This window comes from Taudactylus pleione, unplaced genomic scaffold, assembly GCF_031769625.1.
Source record: "Taudactylus pleione unplaced genomic scaffold, aTauple2 ptg000170l, whole genome shotgun sequence".
NCBI lineage: Eukaryota > Metazoa > Chordata > Amphibia > Anura > Myobatrachidae > Taudactylus > Taudactylus pleione.
Window position 1 is genome coordinate 1,051,565 of NW_028284572.1, and position 22,893 is coordinate 1,074,457.

The following is a 22,893-nucleotide window of genomic DNA, read 5'->3' on the forward strand; positions in this document are numbered from 1 at the left end:
TGGACACAAAGGCAAGTACGCACGCAGATCAAGCGATTGTTTGCCATAGCGCATGCGTATAAGCCGCACTGCATGTGTGCAATGACCACATTGTGGCTACAAACACACAGAGAAACCATTGCGGAGTGAGTGACAGGTTGTCAGCGTTTTTAGGTGGTGACGGGGGAGTGCTAGGAAAAATGCAGGCGTACCTATCCGTTTGGACGCCATTTCATGGGCGTTCATAAATTGGCCATTGTGATTGCATGCGCAGATCTGCATGTCAGAAGAGCTCGAAAGGCTGCGGCAGGTCAGATCTGCCGCAAAGGCAAGATGGCTGATCAATGAGCGTAGATGCGCATATGAGAAGGCATCAGTGAGCGTCCTTATTCTCGGGTAAGCTTTGCAATCATTAGTTTATTGTTGCAACTGCGATGCATACGAAATCGCAGGTGCAATTGCATTAGCGTGCATCTCTGAATCAGGCCCTATGTTGCTTATTTGCATTTCTGATATAAAGATGAAAATAAAAGTTTGATAGGTGGTCCTTTTACAGCTAAATGTATGTGTACAAATGCAGAATATAATCTTCAGCAAAATAGTAATGAAATAGGAGTACATTTTTGCTTGATCAATACATTAAACATGCAAGTCATTTCAAAACCATATTTAGATATAACATATTGGTGAATCCCTGAACACTTTGTTATTATGCAGAAAGCATTCATTGGCCTTTAAATAATGCAACTACCTGGAGGTAAAATCTGTCACGCTTAGTATCTGTGTCTCTGTAACTCTCTCAAGTGAGATGCAATTCTAATCCTCCCAGGTGAGAGTTGTCATTCACTTTAGTAGAAATGTCAGAATGACCTTTTATTTTACATGTTTTAAAAGTTTATTTTAGCATTCAATAATTTTTTTTAATTAACGCTATGGCTTTGTTAACAATTTGTTAATCACATTTAAATCCCTTTTTACAGGGATCGTTCAGCTAAGTCTTCCAGAGGATCAAGCATTAAGTTTAACAACAGTAACAGTTGGGCAAAGTGTGGTTTTGATCTGTGGAATACAAGGAAATGTGAGACCTCCTATTATTTGGAAACGCAACAACGTGATCCTGAACAGTTTGGATTTAGAAGATATCAATGTAAGTTTGTAGAGCTGTTACATATCTCCTACTTATGGAACATCAAATACTATTACTAAGAGATACAAATCTGTAAGTAATGTATTATAGGAAGCAGTAACTTCTAGTACCCTGTTATAACTTGTAAGTAGATCATAACCTTTTTATAGACAAAACTACTGATGCTGGGATTTATGGGACACTATTGCCTTTCACCAGAGCAAAGCAGAATGGTGCCCTCAAAATAAACACAATTGTAGTAAATTGTACTATATAACTGATGTTCTAGGCTCAGAAGGGATAATATGTATAGTTTGTAGCTTCTTACTTTTTAAGTTAAAGGGCATCTAATCTTTAATACACAGCACTAGATTATTTTATGCTTATTATTTAGTTTGGTAAAATATAGTTTTCCATACTTTGTCATAGACATTTCAAAATCTTCAAATATGTCTGGATTGCAAGTTATACTACAACATTTGCAACATAATCAGCATTTTGCGAGAGAGCAGAAGGGGGTTGGGGGACATAATGTAGTTTGGAGATAATTGGGAGAGGTTTGGGAAAAATGATGTCTGGGAAGACACTGGTGCTATTAGTGTGCATGCAGAGGCCTGTAAATGTGCCTTTTGTGGCCTGATTTAGAGGTAGATGCTATGTCAATGTTTGCACAGTTGGCCAAGATGGGTTACTGACAGTGGTCATAGTGAGTATTTGGACGCAGAGTGATTACAGTGAGGGTGCATTTATGGGAGGTCACGGGGGATGGCTTGTCAAATGTGGGCATGTCACTAGCGTTTTGTGGGTGTAAACCATAAAGGCCAACAATATAAGGCAAATTACACTCATGTAGGACTTGTAGCTCTCTAATAATCTGATTCCGGATTGCAAGTTTAATCTCTAGGTGAATCAGTATACGTGCCCCCGATCTTTGTATGGAGCTTCACAGGCCCCGGCGGCCTACTTCTGAAGTACATTCTGTGCAGCCATAGGGTTGCTCAGACGTTTGATAGTGCGACTCGTAGACTGTCTTTGTGCACAAGTGGTGGATTAAAGACGCAGCTGGTGAGCATCTTTTTACAAAAACTTCTTAGTACCACTACGTACAAAGATGCTGCGGGAATCACCCATGCAGTTATACATGTCATATCACTGTATACGTGTGCTTCAGTGCTTTTTTCTAGGGAAAATGATACCGGTACTCAGAATAAAGGTACTGTACAGGTACTCACATACAGTACCAAATTGATACAAGATTCAGAGTACAAATATGTCTTCATACACTGTTGCTCAAGTCACGGAATATAGCCGATCGTTGTGCTCCAGGCCCTGGGAGACTTGTCCATGCTGAGCTTCTTTCTCTCTTAGCATGTGCCTCTTATCTGCATAAATAAATCTGGGAGTGACAATACTACTTAGCTACATTACACTGATCAGTTTGATGTGCGACACTTATACATCTGTGTGCGACAGTCTGAAGCTGTGTAAGAAGTGCTCTGATGTAGCAGATGCTGCTTTTTCTCATGCCAAGTTCTGTTGTGCTTCATATCTGACTTTTTACAGTATGTGTTTAAAACAAATTCCTATGTGGTTAAAGTAGCAGCCTAGAACATTAGTTATATAGTACACTCTGAGTGGTGTTATGCTACAGCTGCGATGTGAATAAGATGCAAAATACTCTGCTCCTCTGGGAAAGTCTCAGTCGTGCCTGGCATCTTATGCTATATGGTGTATAGACGCTAGGTGTATGAGGATATATCTGTAGCTTCCATAGTCTGGATAAGTCTTCAGATGCTTATTTTATTCATTTCTAAAATCATTCCACTGAGTCCACCTGTTTGTTGAACTAGTGTAATTATAGGAATTAAAATGTATACCATGGTGTAGCTATAGTGGGTGCAGGGGGTGCCAGTGCTATGGGGCCTAGAGGCTTAGGGAGCCTGAAGAGGGGGAATAGTCAGTGGTGATCTCTGTCTCGGGATGGGTATGGGATGCCGGCGTGGGCATCCTGACAGGGTTAGAATACCGACACTTTTTGGTCAGTATTCTCACCCCCCCTCTTCCTACCCTAACTCTCCTTCCCCGTGCCTGAACTCACCTCCCCCCCTGGTACCTAAACCTAACCTCCCCCTCCACGCACCCTAAATCTAGCCCTCCCCCTTTAGTGCCTAACCCTAACCCTCCCCCTAGTGCCTAACTCTGACTCCTAACCCTAACCCTAACGCTAAATCTTCCTCCAACCCCGCTACTTACCTTCGGGATTCTGGCGGTCGGGATGCCGGCGCCGGGATTCTGACAAGTGTTGGGATTCTGGTGCTGGCTTTCTGAGCGCCAGAATCCCAGCTGTCAGGATATTGACCACATCCCCTCTGTCTCTCCCTCTCAGTAAAGCTCCACACTGATGTACTCCATCTCCCACATTCCTATTTCATGCTCACAGACACAGCGGAGCTAATCAGCACTGTTGGAGAGTTGGCTTCTCCTTGTTTAGAGCCTTTGTGAACCTGGGGAGCTCCGAGATTGGGACTGTCCCAGAAAGGGACAGTATGCCAAAATTAAAAGATTTTCACCCAACGTGGAACTTCCTGCATTAGGAAGTATTCCCCCAGGTAGGAACTGGTTGGTCCTAGCCCCCTGTGGGGCGTAATGTGAACTGGAGTCACTGAGGAGCATAATATGTACTGGCAGCACTAGAATATGGCATATTGTGAACTGGTAGCACTGTGTGGTATAATGTTAACTAGGGCACTTCTATGGGCCATACAGTGAATGCAGACACTACTATGGGGAATAAAATTAATTAAGGCACTGATACTGTATTGTGTATAAACTTAACTAGGGCAATATTATAGGGCATAAAATGAACATCTATGGAGATAGATGTCTATGTAGAAGCATTGGTGGGGCTTCAACATGTTGCTATGGGGCCCCCAAAGTTCTGGATATGCATCGGGTGCCGGTACTGTGTACCCCTGAGTACCACATGAAAAAAGCATTGAATGCAGTGGAAGCAAAAAAACTGAAACAGGATGCTTTAGAGGATGGTTACTGATGGTGGTCTGGACATTAGGGTATCACTAATAATTACACTTTTTCTATTAATTGAAATATTTTTTTAATTAAACTGAGAATGTGATCATAACAAAGATCAAATAATGAGGCTGTCTCATACACATTACATTGCGATATATGGGCCTGAATCAGAGATTTACACAATGCCGATATTTACGCAGATTGAGCAATTTGTTTAGCCATTGTGCACAGGGCCAGATTAAAGCTTGCGGGGGCCCAGGGGCAACTAAATTGTGGGGCCACAGTAAAATTTCCACAGCCATCTGCAGCCACTACTACTATTCCCTTTACCTAGGGAGAGAGCGGGAGAGAGATAAGAGGGGAAGAGTAAAATAGAGAGGGGGAGAGAGACAGAAAGTGGGGGATATGAGGGAGAGAGACAGAAGGAGAAAGATAGGTAGGGAGAAAGAGGGTGAGATGAAGAGAGAGGAAGGGAGGGGAAGAGAGGGGGAGGGAGAGAGAAGGAGGAAGACAGAGAGGGAGGGAGACAAAGAGAGGAGGAGAGACAGAGGGAGGGAGAGAGGGGGAGTGAGAGGTAAAGAAAGAGGGAGACAGAGAGGGGGACTGCAAGCACACACACAGGGGCGGATTGGCCGTTAAAGTCACTGGGAGGCCGACCAGATGTGGGGCCGAATGCCGCATGTGGCTCCGCCCCCAGTAGTGTATACTTTCTAACGGGGACTGGCAGCCCACTGGTACCAGTCAGAGGCCCGTAGCTTGGAGGAGCTCTCTTCTCGTGAGACAGAGCTCCTCCATTCACAAGTTCCCTCCTTCACCCAGTGAGACAGAACTGCTCACTTGCTCAGCGTCAGCACCACACAGTGAGAGACACATGCAGCGGAGCTCGCTGCACTCTTTACCGCCCTCCACCCAGGTTTCGTTCTTCTACTCTCTCTCAGCAAAGGTCCTTTCTCTAGGATCTAGCAGCAACTCTCTCTCTCCACTCACAGCTCTGCTCTCTGTCCTTGCAGCTCCAACCAATCCCCCATCGGCGTTACCTCCACCCCCCCACACACAAGCTTGCGTTTTCTGCTCTCTCTCTTTCTCCTCACAGCTCCAACCCCTTCCCCATACACGACACCCCCTTCCCCCCCACACACACAGGCTTGCTTCTTCTGCTCTCTCTTTCTCTCCTCACAGCTCCAACCCGCCCCCATCCGCGGTACCCCCTGACCCCGCCTCCCGCACACAGGCATGCTTCTGCTTTCTCTCTCTTAACAGCTCTAACCCCTCCCCCATCCACGGCACCCCCAACCCCGCCTCTCCCACACAAGCTTGCTTCTTCTGCTCTCTCTCCTCACAGCTCCAACCCATCCACGGCACCTCCCTCCCCCCTTCCCCACACAGGCTTGCATCTTCTGCTCTCTCTCATCACAGCTCCAACCCCTTCCCCATCCACGGCACCCCCCGACTCCCAGCCCCCATCCCCACACAGGCTTGCTTCTTCTACTCTTTCTTTGCTCACAGCTCCAACCCCTCCACCATCCGCGGTACCTCTGACCCCCCCTCCCCCACACAGGCTTGCTTCTTCTGCTCTCTCCTCACAGCTCCAACCCCACCCCCCTCCATGGCACCCCCTAATCCTCACTCTCCCACACAAGCTTGCTTCTTCTGCTCTCTCTCCTCACAGCTCCAACCCCTCCCCTCCCCCACACAGGTTCCTCTCTTTTGTTCTATCTTCCCTTACAGCTCCACCCCCCTCATCTGCATCACCCCCCAACCATCATCAAACCAGTTTCCTTCTCTCTCTCCCCTCACAGCACTAACCCCTCCCCCATCCGCAACACCCACGACCCCCCCCTACACACCAGTTTCCTCCTTCTGCTCTCTCCCCTTACAGCTCTGCTGTCTCTGCCCTCATAACTCCAATCAATCTACCATCCGCAGAACTCCCGACTCCCCCTCCCCCACACCAGTTTCCTTCTGCTCTCTCTCCCCTCACAGCTCAAACCCCTCCCCCATCCACAGCACCTTCCCGACCACCCCCACAGGTTCCCTTCCTTCTGCTCTCTCTCCCCTCACAGCTCCAATCCCTCCCCCATCTGCGGCACCCCCTATTCCTCACACAGATTCCATTTTTCTGCTCTCTCTCCCCTCACAGAGCCAACCCCTTCCCCAGCCATGCCCCCTTTCTCCTACTTAGGTTCCCCTCTTCTGCTCTATTTCCACACACAGCTGCACCATCCCCCTGTCCCCCCTTATGCCCTATCACTCACCTCACAGATCCAGCCCCCCCATCCATGACATCCCTGTTTCCCCCCACACAGGTTCTCCTCTCTCTCCCCCCTCAAACATCCAATCCCTCTCACCCACACAGGTTCCCTTCTTCTGCTCTTTCTCCCCTCACAGAGCCAACCCCCCCATCCGCAGCCCTCCACCTCAACCACTCAGGTTCCTCTCTTCTGCTCTATCTCCCCTCACAGCTCCAACCCTCTCCATTTGCAGCACTCCCTCCACTACACAGGTTCCCCTCTCCTGCTCTCTTTCCCCTCCCAACTCCCTTCCCCATCCGTGACCTCCCTTCCCCACACAGGCCCACCTCTTCTGCGCTCTCTTCCCTCACAGCTCCAAATGCTCCCCCATCCGCAGCTCTCCTGACCCCCCCCACACAAAGGTTTTCCTCTCCTGCTCTCTCTCCCCTCACAGCTCCAAACCCCCCCATCTGTGGAACCTCCGATCCCTCCATTCCCCACTTTGGTTCAACTGCAGCAGAAAATGAACCCTGAAAGAAGGTAGAGTCATGGGAGGAAGCTACAGTACCAGTGTATCCTGTTCCTCCACATTGAAGGTAAGTCACTCACTGTGCTGTACATGTTACACTTATGATTTATTAATTATGTGTAGTATAATTAATAAATCATTAAATGTACTCTTCATTTCTACATTTATTAGAAATGAAGAGTACTGGAGGTTACATAGTCATCATGTTGACATTCAGAATGTCAGCACCATAATGTCGACTTGCAGGATGTCAACATGTTCATTGTCGTGAATGTCGACAGCCAGAATGTTGACACATGAATTTCCGGTTAGGATTAGGCTGAGGTTAGGTTTAGACTGCCATTAGGGTAAGGCTGCAGTTACGTAAGGTTTAGGATTAGGCTGTGGCTAGGGTTATGCTGTAGATAGGGTAGGGTTAGGATGAGGCTGCAGTTAGGGTTAGGCTGTGGTTAGGGTGGGGGTTAGGATTTGCCTGCAGTTAGGGTTAGGCTGTAGTTAGTGCAGGGTTAGGATTAGGTTGTGGTTAGGGTTATGCTGTAGTTAGGGTGAGGTTAGGATTTTCCTGCAGTTAGAGTTATGCTGTATAGTGAGGGTGGGGTTAGGATTAGGCTGCAGTTAGGGTTATGCTGTAGTTAGGGTGGGGTTAGGATTAGGCTTCAGTTAGGGTTATGCTGTAGTTAGGGTAGGGTTAGGATTTGCCTGCAGTTATGGTTATGCTGTAATTAGGGTAGGGTTAGGATTAGGCTGCAGTTAGGGCTAGGCTGCAGTTAGGTTTAAATTAGGGTGGGGTTTAGGATTAGGCTACGGTTAGGGTTAGATTGCAGTTAGGGTTAGCCTGTTGTTAGGTTAGGATTAGGTTGCGGTTAGGGAAAGGCTTCAGTTAGGGTAGGGTTAGAATTAGGCTGCACTTAGGGTTAGGCTGTAATTAGGGTATGGTTAGGATCAGGTTAAGGTTAGGCTGCAGTTAGGGTAGGCTTAGAATAAAACTGCAGTTAGGGTTAGGCTGTAATAAGGTTAGACTGTGGTTAAGGTAAGGCTGTAATGAGGGTAAGGTTAGAATTTAGATGTAGTTAGGGTAGAGTTAGGCTGCAGTCAGGGTTAGTCTACAGTGAGGTTTGGGTTAGGCTGTAGTGAGGGTAGGGTTAGAGTTAGGTTAGGGTTAGGCTGTATTTAGGGATTGTTAGGATTAGGCTGCAGTAAGGGTTAGACTGTAGTGTGGATTGGGTTAGGGTTAGGCTGTACTTAGCGTAGGGTTAGGATTAGGCTGCGGTAAGGGTTAGACTGTAGTGAGGATTGGGTTAGGATTAGGCTGTAGTTAGGGTAGGGTTAGGGTTCGGATGAGGCTAGGCTGCTGATAGGGTTGGCTTCATTTAGGGTTACGGTGCAATTAGTGTGCGTGATATGGTGCATTTTAGCTGAAGGTTAGGTTTATTATAAAATTGTCAACATCTGAAAGCATGAACACGTGCAGCACTGCAGATAGAGGTGTATCTCTAGATGCATTGGGGTCAGACTAGCATGTGTTATAGCATGTGGAGGAATGTGGTGCGGTCAGAGTGGCATGTGGTGTGGTTAGAGTGGCATGTGGTGCGGTCAGAGTGGCGTGTTGTGGTATGTGGAAGCAGGTGGGATGGTCAGAGTTTGAGTTACATCTGGAGACACGTGAGGAGGTCCGAATAGTATGTGCTCTCACTGCTCTGCCATCCTCTTTTTAAGGTGTGTGGATAGAGACACTTTGGTGTTGGCTCCGCCTACAGTTGAATTGGTGCCCCACACGTGAGGCCACTTTGACAAATTTTTCCAGGGCCACTTTTAGTTCCCAATCCGCCCCTGCACACACACTTCCTGTTTCAGCTTCATGTTCCTGACAGGGGCAGGCATGTCACATCATTAGACCCCGTCCCCTACTTATACACCCGCGAATCACGGCATCATCAGAGCAGGGGCGGGGCTTAGAGATTGACAGTCATTGCCCGCCCTGCGGCCACTAACTGTATAGACAAAGAAAAGCTGCTGCTGTGTCCGTCTTAAATCATCAAAAGTCCATCAGTGAGTGACAGACTGCCAGAAGCCGGCCAGGGGGGATCCAGAGTGGCCCGGTTCAGCACCAGGTTTGCTGACGGGAGCACGTATCGCTGGTCATTTCCGATATTATAGTGCACAATTCGTGCACGATTACTGAGCGATTGCATGATTACGATGTCGGAATTGTGCAATCGCTCAGTAAAATCACCCAGTGTGTACGCTCCTTTAGGAAGCAAATGATTTTAGTAGTACAGAAGCCAGCAGTGCAACTCATATAATGCAGACTTCAGTAACAATCATGATCAAGATGCCTACTTATTTCATACACAATATGTTTGAATTCACATATTTTGGTTATCAATAAAGACAAGACACTACACTATGGCGTTAAGATGAAAATTTTGAAACGAGAAATATGATTGGCACGACCAAGTCACCCGGGATCTGGCGCACCAAGAGGGGCTGTTTGGCACAACAGAAGCTGCAGTGTATAAGGACACATCTTTACGTTCCTACTTGTAAATAATCATATTTTTTGTTTTAAATATAACATGTTCTGCGTGGTGTTGTTCAGTACTCACATAAAAGGAGCAGCTGCAGGCATGCCAAGCTATTCCATTTATTTTAACACTAATTTCTCCCAATTGACATAGTACAGTAGTAGTGGCTACAGCTGTACATCCTTTGATATTTGTTGAATATAAATTATGATTGCTATTACATGTATGTATACATAAGTAAGTTTAATGGCAATATTTCTCATTTAAATTCATATTTAAATTTATAGTGTTAAACTGTTTTCTTCACCTTTACAAATTATAATAAGAGTGACTCTTAACTGCGATTTTATGAAAATAAATAGCACAATGAAGTTGCAATGATTAATATTGAATACAAACAAGAGATACAGATAATGCAAGCACAGATATTCTGTATGAGATCAGCTTCTATAAGTAGTCATGAGTCTCTCTCTCTCTCTCTCTCTCTCATAATATAGACTTTGGAAGGTGTCTTCGGAGGCAGAACTATATATGAAGCTCTCAATGACTATGACATAATGTCCTTGGCTAAAATTTATAAAATAAGTTTTATTTTAATGTCCATTTTGAGAGCCTTCTTTTCTAAATACTAATATATATATATATATATATATATATATATATATATAAAATTGTTTTTTATAGCTCCACCCCCAGTAGCTCCATCCACAGTTCCTGAACCTAAATAAAATGCCCTGTATATATATATATATATATATATATATATACACACACACTGATGATATGATAATACTGTATGTATGCTGCTATAACCCCCATAAATTATTTCAGAAGCTAAATTAAGCATAATTTTATACCATGTAAGTTACTATTAAAAAAAAGCATAAGAACCATTTGGTATATACTGTACATAAATTTCCCTTATAGCTTAATGTATGTCAGTTCTTAATATGCCTCAACCACATACCACACATACAACAGCATAGCCACAGTCCACAGAGGAAGGAGGCACATCACATTGGCAGAATGCACTGCTCTCCTTCTCCATCTCTGTCTGGTTGTGCTACTGTCACATGGCATGGAAGTCATTTGCTCCCATTAACCCTTATTCTCTGCTTTGATTGGTTAGTAAGTACTAACCAATCAAAGTACAAACCAATTAAATCTGTCTCTCTCCACTTCCTCTCTCCAATGTTTGATAAATCTCCCCCTTAGTCTCATCAGGAGCAGTTGGCTGGGGCAGGCTGGGCATTCATTCTTACCTTAGTATGGATGTGACCAGTGGTACAGGTCTCACTGATTGAGAACAGCAACTTTGCACAATTATGTTTTTTTCTCTTTTCAAAATAATTTGTTTTATTTATTGACTATGTCAATATTGTAAATCTTTTAAGTCATTTTAATTAGTAACCCTTGTTCAACTCTGCATCAGTCCTCAAGTATACAATATATCCCAACAGTGGAGTCTTTTAAACTGGTGTTTATGTTCAAATAACAACATAATTATTAATAATAGCTAAAAATTCAGTACTCCTACTTACCTATACAGTTGAAAAATCTAGATTTCAAGAGACACATTTATAAACATGCAAATACACAATCACGGTTATCAAACTACTAAACATGAGATAACCAACCAAAAAAATTTGAAGCAAATAGTTTTTCAAGGTTGAAAATAAGATTGTATATCAGACATGATGACAGTAAATGACAATTCATATATTCCATATTCATTTCCTGCAAAATCAATATTTGGTTCCTAATATCGAAACACACATAACAGTAACATTTTAATTAGAATAATAATTAATTTCAAAAGTAGTGCTTTGCTACCTCTTCATGCCTTTGTAAGTTATGCCGTTGTAAGTTATTAAAACATTGTCATCAGAATAGAGCACATAACTAAGGAAATACAATAAATGCGCTAGTATAGAGTAGTGCACTGCTGTGAGGGCCAGTTACAACACTATGACCCGTATTCAATTTGGAGACTTCACACAGTCCCCCGAAGGTAAACTGCGTAAAAATTAAAAAAAAAAACACTTAAGAACACCCAAAAAATCACTTTCATTTTGGGGGCGAAAAAAAAAAAAGTTGGGGGACAAAGTTAAAAACTAGCGAACTAGACTCCAGGGGGGTCCCCAAGTATGTCCCAGGTGTTTTTTTCATTGCATGGGGCTTGCGGCAGGTGGATTTTTCATGATTTTTTAAACTTAACTTTAGCAACTTTAAAATATGCTGGCCCCATTTTCAAGTACCCCAAATTTGCTGGGATAAGTTATTTTATGCAAAAAACCCTCCTGAATACTATTCTGCGCCACTTATACAAAAACACTATTTAGCAGCTATTGAGCCCGTTTAAAACCACCAAATACCTTCAGCAAGCCAAATTGGGGGTAACAATAGCTAACCCCCATGTCAGAGCATCTTTTGGGGGTTGTCAGGCTGATTTCCCTAAATCTGACAGGACTTTCCGCTTGTTTAAGTTTCGCCGGATCCCGTTTTCGCGTACTTTCAATTGATTACGGGGATATGCGCGCAATACTTTTCCACCTACAAAACAGGCGAAGTAAGCGAAAAGTCTGGGAGGAGGAAAAGTATCGCGGGTCTCCTCAAATTTAATACGGCTCTATGAGGTCTATTCACAAAGCTTTGTTAGGAGATAAAGTGAATGGAGATAAGGTACCAGCCAATCAGCTCCTAACTGCCATGTCACAGGCTGTGTTAGAAAAATGACAGGAGCTGATTGGCTGGTACCTTATCTCCGTTCACTTTATCTCCTATCCTAACAAGGCTTCGTAAATAGACCCCTAAGGGGCAGATTCAATTAAGCCGCTGAGACCTAGTTCAGTGGCTTCCATGTGTTACCTCCAGAAGGCTGATTTGTCTTCTAGCCTATGGCCCTGCAAGCAGTCAGCCTACCGTTATGGGCAGGAAAATGTACAAGCTTCTGAATGTACAGAGGCTCGAAGTTTCGTAATCAATATTGCTGTTCATTCTGCATTGTTATGGGAATAAATGCTTTGTGTAATAACAGAATTTTTAGTGTGGCTCAAATGTGTATTGGCAGGGATAATAAAACCTACAATAGCTCTCTAACTCCATATTTGAAAGCAGTAACACTTCCAAATATATTTATTCCACAGTCAATGTACCCCATTAAGTTGACCTGCCCCACTAAACAAAATGTCATTTTGGGATGATTAAGAGAAGCTTGTACGTAAGCCGCAATCACACTTGCCTTGTGTGCATAAATCTAAATGCGGATTTGCATGTCAAGTTGCATACATCTATGTTATTGCATTGCCCCTATCCATTCACAGCCATCATCACTATCAGCACACGTGTATCAGCTCTATACCTGGTGCAAGAGATCCATCTCAAAACAGACAAATCATGTGTATGCACAAGTCAGCATAACTAGGGATGTGCGAGTGGTGCCGCCACACCAAGCGCATAGCCCTGTGGACAGCCCCATTGCTGCCCTATGGCTTCTTAATCTGGATTAGCTGGGTGCCTGGAATGGCACCCTGCAGCCAGAGTCGCTGCTGCAGTGCCGCCCGGAACATCCTTTGGATGCATCAGACATGCACACTGCAGCATGTAGAGCACCACTGAACATCATGAGGATGCTCCAGGCAGTGCTGTAATTACCATTGCTGCTGGCCCCGCCCTCTCGGCATGACCACATGAGGTCAAGCACTCATGGGGCATTGGTGGCACAGGGCACAATAAAGCCCTGTTATGGTGCTGAACATAGTCTGTTGTTCTGAATAATTACCTTCAACAAGAGCTAGATAAGTGTAGCACATACTTCCATACTCTCCTGGAAGTTGCGGGATTTTTCAAGTAGCCCCTCGCACCCCAGGAAGAATAGGCACTTCTGCATCCTGCCTGCTTCCTAGTAAAGTGGGCAGCATGGGTAGAATCTTACCGTGGTTCAGTGATCCGTCAGGAGGGGGTGGAGCTTAATGATGCAATGCTATATTAATCACATAATTTGGCTCCGTCCCATGTTCAAATGCCCACGATTCCCAGCATTTTGTCCTGAGGGGGTGGGGCCTAATGACACAATAGTCCAACCACGCCCCCATCACTGCCCACTTCTCCCGGGAACAAGACTTCAAATGTCGGTAAGTATGATGTAGCATTCATTGCAACCCTGCACATGCAAAATTGCCTTATATTATAGAACAGCAAATTTACCTCACAGATATCTAAAATATTTCCCAGTACCAACAAATATGAATTAAAATTGCACTGTGACAGGTGATGCCTTAGTATAGAACATTATTTTTGGGAGACTTTTTTCACTTTATGCTAGAAAGATGATCAACTTTAACATTTAATCTAAATTTACATTAATAATAATAATAATAATAATAATAATAATAATAATAATATTATTATCTTGTATTCATAAAGATCCAAAATAGTACATTGAGGGAATCTTGATCCAAGCAAATAATCTACATTGACATAAACAGAAAATAAAGATGACCCTGCTCAGAGAATTTACTATCTAAGAGGTTACAGTAAACACTTTATATGTAAGGTAACACAGTTATAATTTTTGGCTGGTGGTAGAGATGTATGTTCATAGAGACAGCCACAATGCAAATTCTTGGCTCCAGACAGTTGGTGTATCAAGGTACTGTGCTAGCTCCTGGCTTCTGGCAGTTGGTGTATAATAGTTACTGTAATAGTTCATGGCTCCAGGTAGTTGGTGTATAAAGGTACTGTGCTAGCTCCTGGCTCCATGTATATAGAGTATTACAGTTACTGTGCTAGTTTTTTGCTCCAGGCAGTTGTTGTATAAATATACTGTGCTAGTTCCTGGCTCCAAGCAGTTGTTGTATAAATATACTGTGCTAGTTCCTGGCTCCAAGCAGTTGTTGTATAAAGGTACTATGTCCTAGTTCCTGGCTCCAGGCAGTTGTTGTATAAAGGTACTGTGTCCTAGTTCCTGGCTCCAGGCAGTTGTTGTATAAAGGTATTGTGCTAGTTCTTGGCTCCAGGCAATTAGTAATTGGATATTTGGAAGATAGGGCAATTATGGGTACAGCATTAGTTCTTGGAGCTGTGCAGTTGGTAATTGCAGGTACAGCACTAGTTCCAGGATCTGGAAAATTGGTAACTGCAGGTAGAACACTAGCTCCTGAATCTGGACAATTGATAATGATATGCACTATGCTAGTCTATTATTAGAAGTGATCATTTTTTTAGTATATTAAAGTATAATAAGGATGTTTTTGTTTTAAGTGCTCATCATATTCTACCAATTGAAAACTATAGTTCCATTTGCAAACTGAATTTTATGTTAAGAATGGGCTAAGTGGTTTCAAGGGCAATGTAACCTAGCACAAGTTATTTAATGGGTTGTTTTATTCTTCTCAGTATGGTAAATTGTATCTCTCTATTAGTCATGAATCAGACTTGATGGAATGAACAATAGGAGATTAAGCACAGTCTTTTGAAGAAAAGTCTATGTATATTACTAACAATAACATCACTTATTCAGATATCATGTCAAGATTCAGAATGCTAATAGCAATGTTTTGAAGAGTGGTCCTTCGCTATAGTCACTAAAATACTTTATATACTATTCTAACAATAATCTGCATATATTCTTATGATCACAATAATAAACCTGTCTGCTTTCATCCGCCTTGAGCTTCAAATTGTACTGGAACTAAACGTTCAAAGTTGTTCTCCTCATGGACTACAGTATTTTCAGTTAAAGTTTTCAGAAGGTTTTGTAGGGTGACAAATGCAAATAATTTAGAAGCAGGAAATATGTCCTAATTCCAAGGCACATGGACATTGTTCATCCAATGTGCACACAGGTATACAGTATGTTCTTGCTGCAATAAAACAGTGGTCATCATTATGCACTCGCTTTTACATTACATTGTGCAGCATTTAGCTGACATTATAAAATGAAAGTATTGCATCCCCACACCATCGCAATTATTTTAAAATGTTGTGTTCAGTCAAATTAGAAATATTGTTGCAAAATTTTAGAACTACAGCAATGTTGTAATGTCAGTTTTGTATTCAGTATGTTTATGTCTCCCTTGATATATTTTGTTCACCTTTGGCTTGTTAACACTAGACTGCAGGTTCAAACAATAAACAAAACCAATTGTAACATAAAGTAAAAAAAAAGTGTTGATAAAATATATTTAGGGCCGTATTCAATTAGAAGCGAAATGCCGAGATCCGTGAAAAAGTATAGCTGATTGCAACTTTTCTCCAGTCGGAAACTTATCTCCGTATTTGATTCCAAATACTTTTTGCGTACATGGAAAGTCAATGCAATGTAATACGCGAAAAAGATTCGCCTCTGAATAGCAGGAGAAAAGTGCATTTTTTTTATTTAGGGGTGCAAAGGTGGCGAAACCACTCAGAACCCTTGGCACGCCCCCCCAAAGGATAACTGCGTACAAACATAAAAAGTTGCATAATAGACTTTTTGGGGGTCTCAAAGTAAGGGTGAGGTGTTTTTTTTATTGCTGGTGCTTGCTTCTGGTGCGTTTTTTACGTTTTTTTAAAACTTCACTTTAGCGACTTTAAACCATGCTTGCACCCATTTTAATGTGCCCCAAATTTGACAGGACTACTTATTTTCACCCCCAAAAAAACGCTTAATGCTATTCCTCATCTCTTGTGCAAAGATGGTAATTAGAAGCAATTGACACAACTTAAGTACCCCAAATAGCTTTATTAGGGCTATTCGGGCACATCTATATTGATCCCCAATGTTAGCGCATCTTTTTGGAGGTAACTGGCTGGTTTTCCCAATTCTGACAGCTCTTTTTGCCTGTTTCACATTTGCCGGGATGCGTTTTCGCGTCTTTTGGAATTGAATGCGATGAATAACGTGGACGCGCACGATAAGTTTCCGCGGCCAAAAGACACGATGTAGGCGAAAAGTCCGGCAGGCGGAACTTTATCGCGTATGCAAAACTAATTGAATACTGCCCTTAGTATACAGTTTTGCTCCAAGAATTTCACACTACGTCTTCACTGAGATCAGGGATCCCAACATCCGCTATGTTCCATCTACATAAGATAAATAAGAGGAAAGAAGACTGATGAAAAGTGCATTTAATTGGTCCATAGAAGAAGAATATTTCAGATTGGCATTGGTCACCATCAGACTTCTTTCCTCTTTTTTAAACTTTAAACTATATTTGTGCTGGGAGAACTATAAATCTGAGAGCTTTTGTAATTCATCAGTTATACTGAGATACAATTTGGCATCTACATTTAATTACATACTGTACATACAATAAATGAATGCAGTGTAGATGTAATTAAAAATAATTAATGGCTTTCAATTATGGTACAGTACTTATGTAGTTCCCAACATCGTTGCATCATCCTGGGCAGCAGTATAACTACATCTTATATATAAAATACATTGGTCTATTTGTCTGTCCGGTTATGCATTCGGACACCCCTGCAGTGATTGGGATGAAACCAACATGAGGTGGTCCAGTTGGATTCTAGGCAGGTTTCAGAGGGGTTAAGGTCCCAGTCGGACCTCATGTTGGTGTGCGCTGGGCAGAACTTTGACCCAGGGAGCCTGTTCTGAGTGTTCCACTGGTTGGATTTGGACGAAAACTTCACAGAGTGGTAATATTGGATCCCAAAAGACATACTGTGGGGTTGAGGTCCTGGTCAGACCTCCCGTTGGTGTATGCTGGGCAGAACTTTAACCCAGGGAGCCTGTTCTGGGCATTCCACTGAATGGATTTGAATGAAAACTTCACAGAGGGGTGACAATTGGTCTGGGATGCCTGGCAATTGGTCTGGGATGCCTAGAAATTGGTATGGGATACTTAACAGGCTCCCCGGCTCAAAGTTCTGCAGAGCTTACAACAACCTCCCATCGGTGTACGCTAAACAGAACTTTTACCTGAGGAGCCTGTTCTGGGCCTTCCACTGGATGGATCTGGATGAAAATGTCACAGAGGGGTGGCAATTGGTCTGGGATGCCTAATTTAATAACTTGAAGATTAGACCATGGTTACACCTCCTGTTGGTGTATCCTGGGCAGAACTTTGACCCGGGAAGCCTGTTCTGGGCCTTCCATTGGATGGATTTGGATGAAAACTTCACAGAGGAGTGGCAATTGGTCTGGCATGCCTAACTTAATAGCTTGAAGATTTAAACCCGGGCAATGCCGGGTACTTCAGCTAGTACTGTATAAAATTGATAAGCAAGAATGAACATTAAAACTGGCAGGCACATTGTACTAATACATTATACATAACAATTCTGCAACTCTCTGTGGCCTGAAATACTATCCCATACAGGGGCAAACGCAGGATTTTTATGGTGGGTTTTCCATATATCATATAATGTGTATGTATATATTTGTATACATATACGATATACACATATATACATGGATACGCACATATATACATACACACATGTCACACATACCTTACACACACACACACACACACACACACACACACACAATCAAACATATGTCACGTACATTACAAAAAACTTACCTTGCAGCAGATCTGATAGGGACAGGATCTAGCAGGCTAAAACCATGTTCTTAAGCCCTGCCCCCTTGTAGCATCGACACGATTCGTGGGTCAATCGGGAGGAGACGGAGCCAAATGACTCGAATCTAATTAAATTGTGTCATATTGGCTCCGCCTACTCCATATTGACCCGCGAATCGCTACTAAATTGCCGTGAGGGGACGGGGTTTAAGAACACGTTACCTGCACTCTAGTCTGTCAGGGGGGATTCTGGATACTCAGAAACCCCCCCTGCGTGCACTACTGACATAACAGATAACTTCAAAATTACCTGTGATAAGAGTTTCATGCCTATAGTAGACATGTTGTCAGGATGCTGCCTGGGATTCGGATGTTACTTACTGCAGCGCCGGATTCCCCTCATTAGCGTGAGCAGTGAGACGTCAGGTGCAGTGGTGGGTGACTTGCTGAGTATTCTCCCCGTGGCCCAGGTGACTGTCACGTAATCCTCCATATCGGAGTTCCTGCGATGATGATCATGGGCGCAGCCATATTGGCTGAATCACCTGAAAGATCCTTATCCAGTGGTAGCTGTGTCAGTTCTCAGCTGACTTGCTCATCCAATGGACAGCTACCTGGAGGTATAAACAGGACTCCAGGTGAACAGGAAATTGCCTGATCAACTTCGTTAATCCCAGATGGTTGCTGTTTGCTGCTTGCTTTGTTCCAGGCTTCACATGCAATCTTCCAGAGACTCTTCCAAGTGGTATTTCCTGTGTATACTCTGTACTTCTCCTGTGTACTAGGTCCTAGTGATTATTTACAAGTGCTTTATCCTTGTGCATCAGTGTGACAGAACACCTTGCCTGTGTGCTATTTACCAGTGTCATATCCTTGTGCATCAGTGCGACAGAACACCTTGCCTGTGTGCTATTTACCAGTGTCATATTTTTGAGCATCAGTGCGACAGAACACCTTGCCTGTGTGCTATTTACCAGTGTCATATCCTTGTGCATCAGTGCGACAGAACACCTTGCCTGTGTGCTATTTACCAGTGTCATATTTTTGAGCATCAGTGCGACAGAACACCTTGCCTGTGTGCGATTTACCAGTGTCATATCCTTGTGCATCAGTGCGTCAGAAGTTGCACGTTGTATATTTTGTACTCTACTTAGTGTACAGATACCACGTCATCCAAACTGGTGCAATCACCACTCTCCTTCAGTGACAACAGCATATCCTCAATTTCCCTTGTGCTAGCAGCATATTCTCACTTCCCTCCAGTGTTAGCTGCACAACCTACTCCTCAGTGGATTCTCTTTCTCTAGTCTCTCACAGTGCCTCTTCAGGAAGCTTTCCCAGTGTGCTTCTTTGTACTATTTGTACGGAGATTATTTTACTAGTGGGCCATAGCGGTGTGTCTTTCTCTATTCCCACTCGCATCGGATCCCTGACTAGGGGACCGTGACCTGCTTGCCGGGTGCAGCTGAAGCCCATATCTCGCTTTGAGGGGTCACCGGCGAACACTTCCCGGCAGGTTAGACTCTGCACCCTTGGTCAGGTCTCGCCAACATCGGATGCTTGTGGATGGGGAGAACGAACATCCAGACCCATTTGCCCCTGATTTCTTCCGTAACCCAGGACCACAACTTTCAGCCCCTCAGTAGGGAACTCCACAACGCCAAGTATGACACATGTTAGGAATAACAGGATGAAACATGCAAGATAGATATTTTTATCTGTATTAACTAGGGAAACGTAACTAAAAGCAAAACACATTAAAGTCACTAAATTCATATATTATACAATGCAATGTAGGCATACCTAAAAATGAGGTTAAACTATAAGGGACTCATTTACCAACAAATTTTATCATACACAACAAGTTTTAAAACTCCATGGTGCTCCAGCCAATCAGTTCCTAACTGTCATCTGTTTGAAAAATGACAGTTGGGTGCTGATTGGCCTGACCACCATTTATCATACGCAACGAGTTTTAAAACTCATTGCATATGATAAGACTCGTTGATAAAGGAGTTCCTGAGCTGCATAACCACACCCCCAATAAATACAAACCATCAGTCTGCCCATATGCCTGATTTCTGACCAATCACAACAACTGCCATCCATTCAAGATAGTTGGCAGATATGATGTAGGACAGGTGATGGTAAAAACTAGATTATAAGTTCTTGTCATGCAGGAGTGTAACAGTTCATCACTGGACCCCATAGCAAAACTTAGGTCTGTATCATACCAGGTCACCTTCACCTCCAAGCCACATATGCACTCATGGTAGTCCTACCACTGTTAGCATGGCTAAAGTTCATACTTATGGTCAGCTTCAATGCAACTTGTAATACTGTGTGTTGTTTCTTTTAGTATGGATCTAGTGATCACTATGAGACACACACTGTGATAAATCATGGTACCAAGATCAGTCATTGAATGAGCTCTGGACAAAGCAGGCCACATTTTTGGTTTGGATAGTTCTTGAAGTCAGTGCAAGGAATACTGAAAGTGTGGTTATTATATTGATCAATAAATTACTATGAGCAATGTTCACTGTGCAATCACAAACTGCAGAGAATACTGTAGTCTCATACCTAGACTAGAATATGACTGTACCATAGTTGATAGATTTTATGAAAACATTTTTTTATTAATAATTAATTTTTCAGAAAAGAAAAAGTAGGAATGGGAATAACAAGGAGATATTGTATTGAGGACTAAAATCATAATGCAGCAAAGGAAATAGACACAATTTTCCCAAATAGGAAATAGATCAAAGCTATTTAACAGCTCATTACCCAGTAGGGATAAAGGGGTCTACTGTATGTACTAAGCCTTGGAGAAAGATAAAGTGGACGGAGATAAAGTACCAACCACTCAGCTCCTAACTAGCACTTTACATGCTGTGTTTGAAAAATGACAGTTAGGAGCTGATTGGCTGGTACTTTATCTTTGTCCACTTAATCTCTCAAAAAAGGCTTAGTACATAGACCCTAAAGTTAGGGAAGGGAGGAATATTTAGCATACTTAGTAAAGGAGAGAATAGATGTAGTCAATAAGATAAAAACAGAAAGAAATAAAGAGTGTTATAATATGACAACAAATGTTTCCACCTTGTGGGGTGCCTGGAAAGGTTTTCCCCTGCTTTGGGAAGCTCCCAGCCTTCTCTTCTGTGACAGTGATACTACGTGTATAGCACATTTTCTCTCTCCCCAAACACGTGGGAATAATGCCTTGTCATATCTGATTTGTTACAGGTTAGATCTGCTCCTATTTTTCCGAACAGTATTGTATATAAGAGACGATTCTTATATATGGCACCATTCTTTTAGCATATGGAAAACTATATTTCAGCACACACAGCCATTACTATAGTATATTAAGTTGATCAACAGCACTTTTGCAATTATCCTAATATACAAGTCAAGAAAACATAAGCTTTTTGTCTGCATATAGCCTGCATATTGTCAATGTTAGTGAAAATGTTCAATTATAATAATACTTTTTACTACAATCAGTTTTAAACAGTATTACAATATCCAGAAACAAATTTTGCAAACAACTGCTACTTTAGGCAAAATAAATAAATTACTTGCTAAAGCTATAAAATTGGCATATATAGATGAATTGAAAATGAGATCTAGAATGTGTTTACTTTTATTTGATTATTTGCATCATACCATTTCATCAATGCCTTAGATGTAGTTTCTTTATATTATGCTGCTGGTTTGTGATGTGACAAACTGTACCGATATACAGTATATTTTCCAAACTTCCCTTTGAAAATATATCTAACATGTTGGTTTTCTATGCAGCTAAAATATAATTAATAGTGTTGAAAAGTAGAACCATAAGCCTTTTAATCCTTTTTTTGTAATCAAAGACTTGTAAATATGTATGTGTTAACTTATATGCACCTGAACTGTTTATTATCCACTAGACAGTGTCTTCACTAGCCTCTAAAGAATAAATTACCTGAGCAGAGCTAGATTGCATGCACGTTGTTATCTCATAGCTTATGTCAGATAATAAGGTTTGCTCTCTTAAAAGAACCACTAGAGACCTGATTAATGATTTAATAAAATAAAATTCTATTAGAGAAAATAGTTAAAAACTGTCTGTATATATATATATATATATATATATATATATATATGCAATGTTTGTATGTATACACACACATTATATATGTGTGTGTGTGTTGCATGTACAGTGGTTTGGAAAGATATTTGTCTGTATTCCAACTTGAGACTTGCATTTTTCTACCGGGAACAAATAGGCTTTTAAAGTAAATTTTCAAACTGATAATTTATTATTTCTCTACAAATTAAAAATTAAAAATAATAAATGCTATTTGCATTAGTACTCAACCCCTGCAGGCATATTACTTGTTATAAACACTTTTTTTTTGTAATTTTCCACAAAGGTTTGCACACTGTTTTGGAGTTACATTATTTATGCCCATTCTTCCTTACAGATTTGCTCCAGGTTTTCAGATTGGTTGAATGATGCATTTGAAATAGTGCCGCATATTACCAATTGGATTGAGATCAGAACTTTGACTTGGTCATCGTAGAAGATTCACCTTTTTGTAATTCAATTACTCCAGTGTTACTTTACCCCTGTGCTTGTGATCATTGTCCTGCTAAAAGCTGAACTTTCTCCTGAGCTTTAGTTTTCTAGCAGACTAAAGCAGGTGGTCTTGCAATATATCTGTAAATTTTTCATTGTAAGAAGATGCCCAGTCCCCGCTGAGGATAAGCATCCTCACAACATGATGTTGCAACTCTTATGCTTTATGTTGAGATGGTGTTTGCTGAGAATTTGGCAGTGTTAGGTTTGCACCACACTTGGGGGCAAAAAGTTCCATTTTGTCTAATCTGACCACAAAATGTTATCCCACATTTTAGCTGGGTCTCTCTGATGTTTTCTGGCAACCTCCAACTTTGA

The 22,893-nt window shown here is 42.2% G+C and overlaps 1 protein-coding gene across 2 annotated transcripts in view; it reads left to right on the top strand.

Annotated features, from left to right (window-relative positions):
* FSTL5 (follistatin like 5) overlaps positions 1 to 22,893 on the top strand; it is a 658,814-nt gene that overhangs the window by 451,915 nt on the left and 184,006 nt on the right. For both annotated transcript variants that reach the window (XM_088475339.1, XM_088475340.1), the window contains exon 7: positions 960 to 1,126. In XM_088475339.1, the coding sequence (XP_088331465.1) occupies positions 960 to 1,126 (167 nt within the window). The remainder of the gene's footprint in view (positions 1 to 959; positions 1,127 to 22,893) is intronic.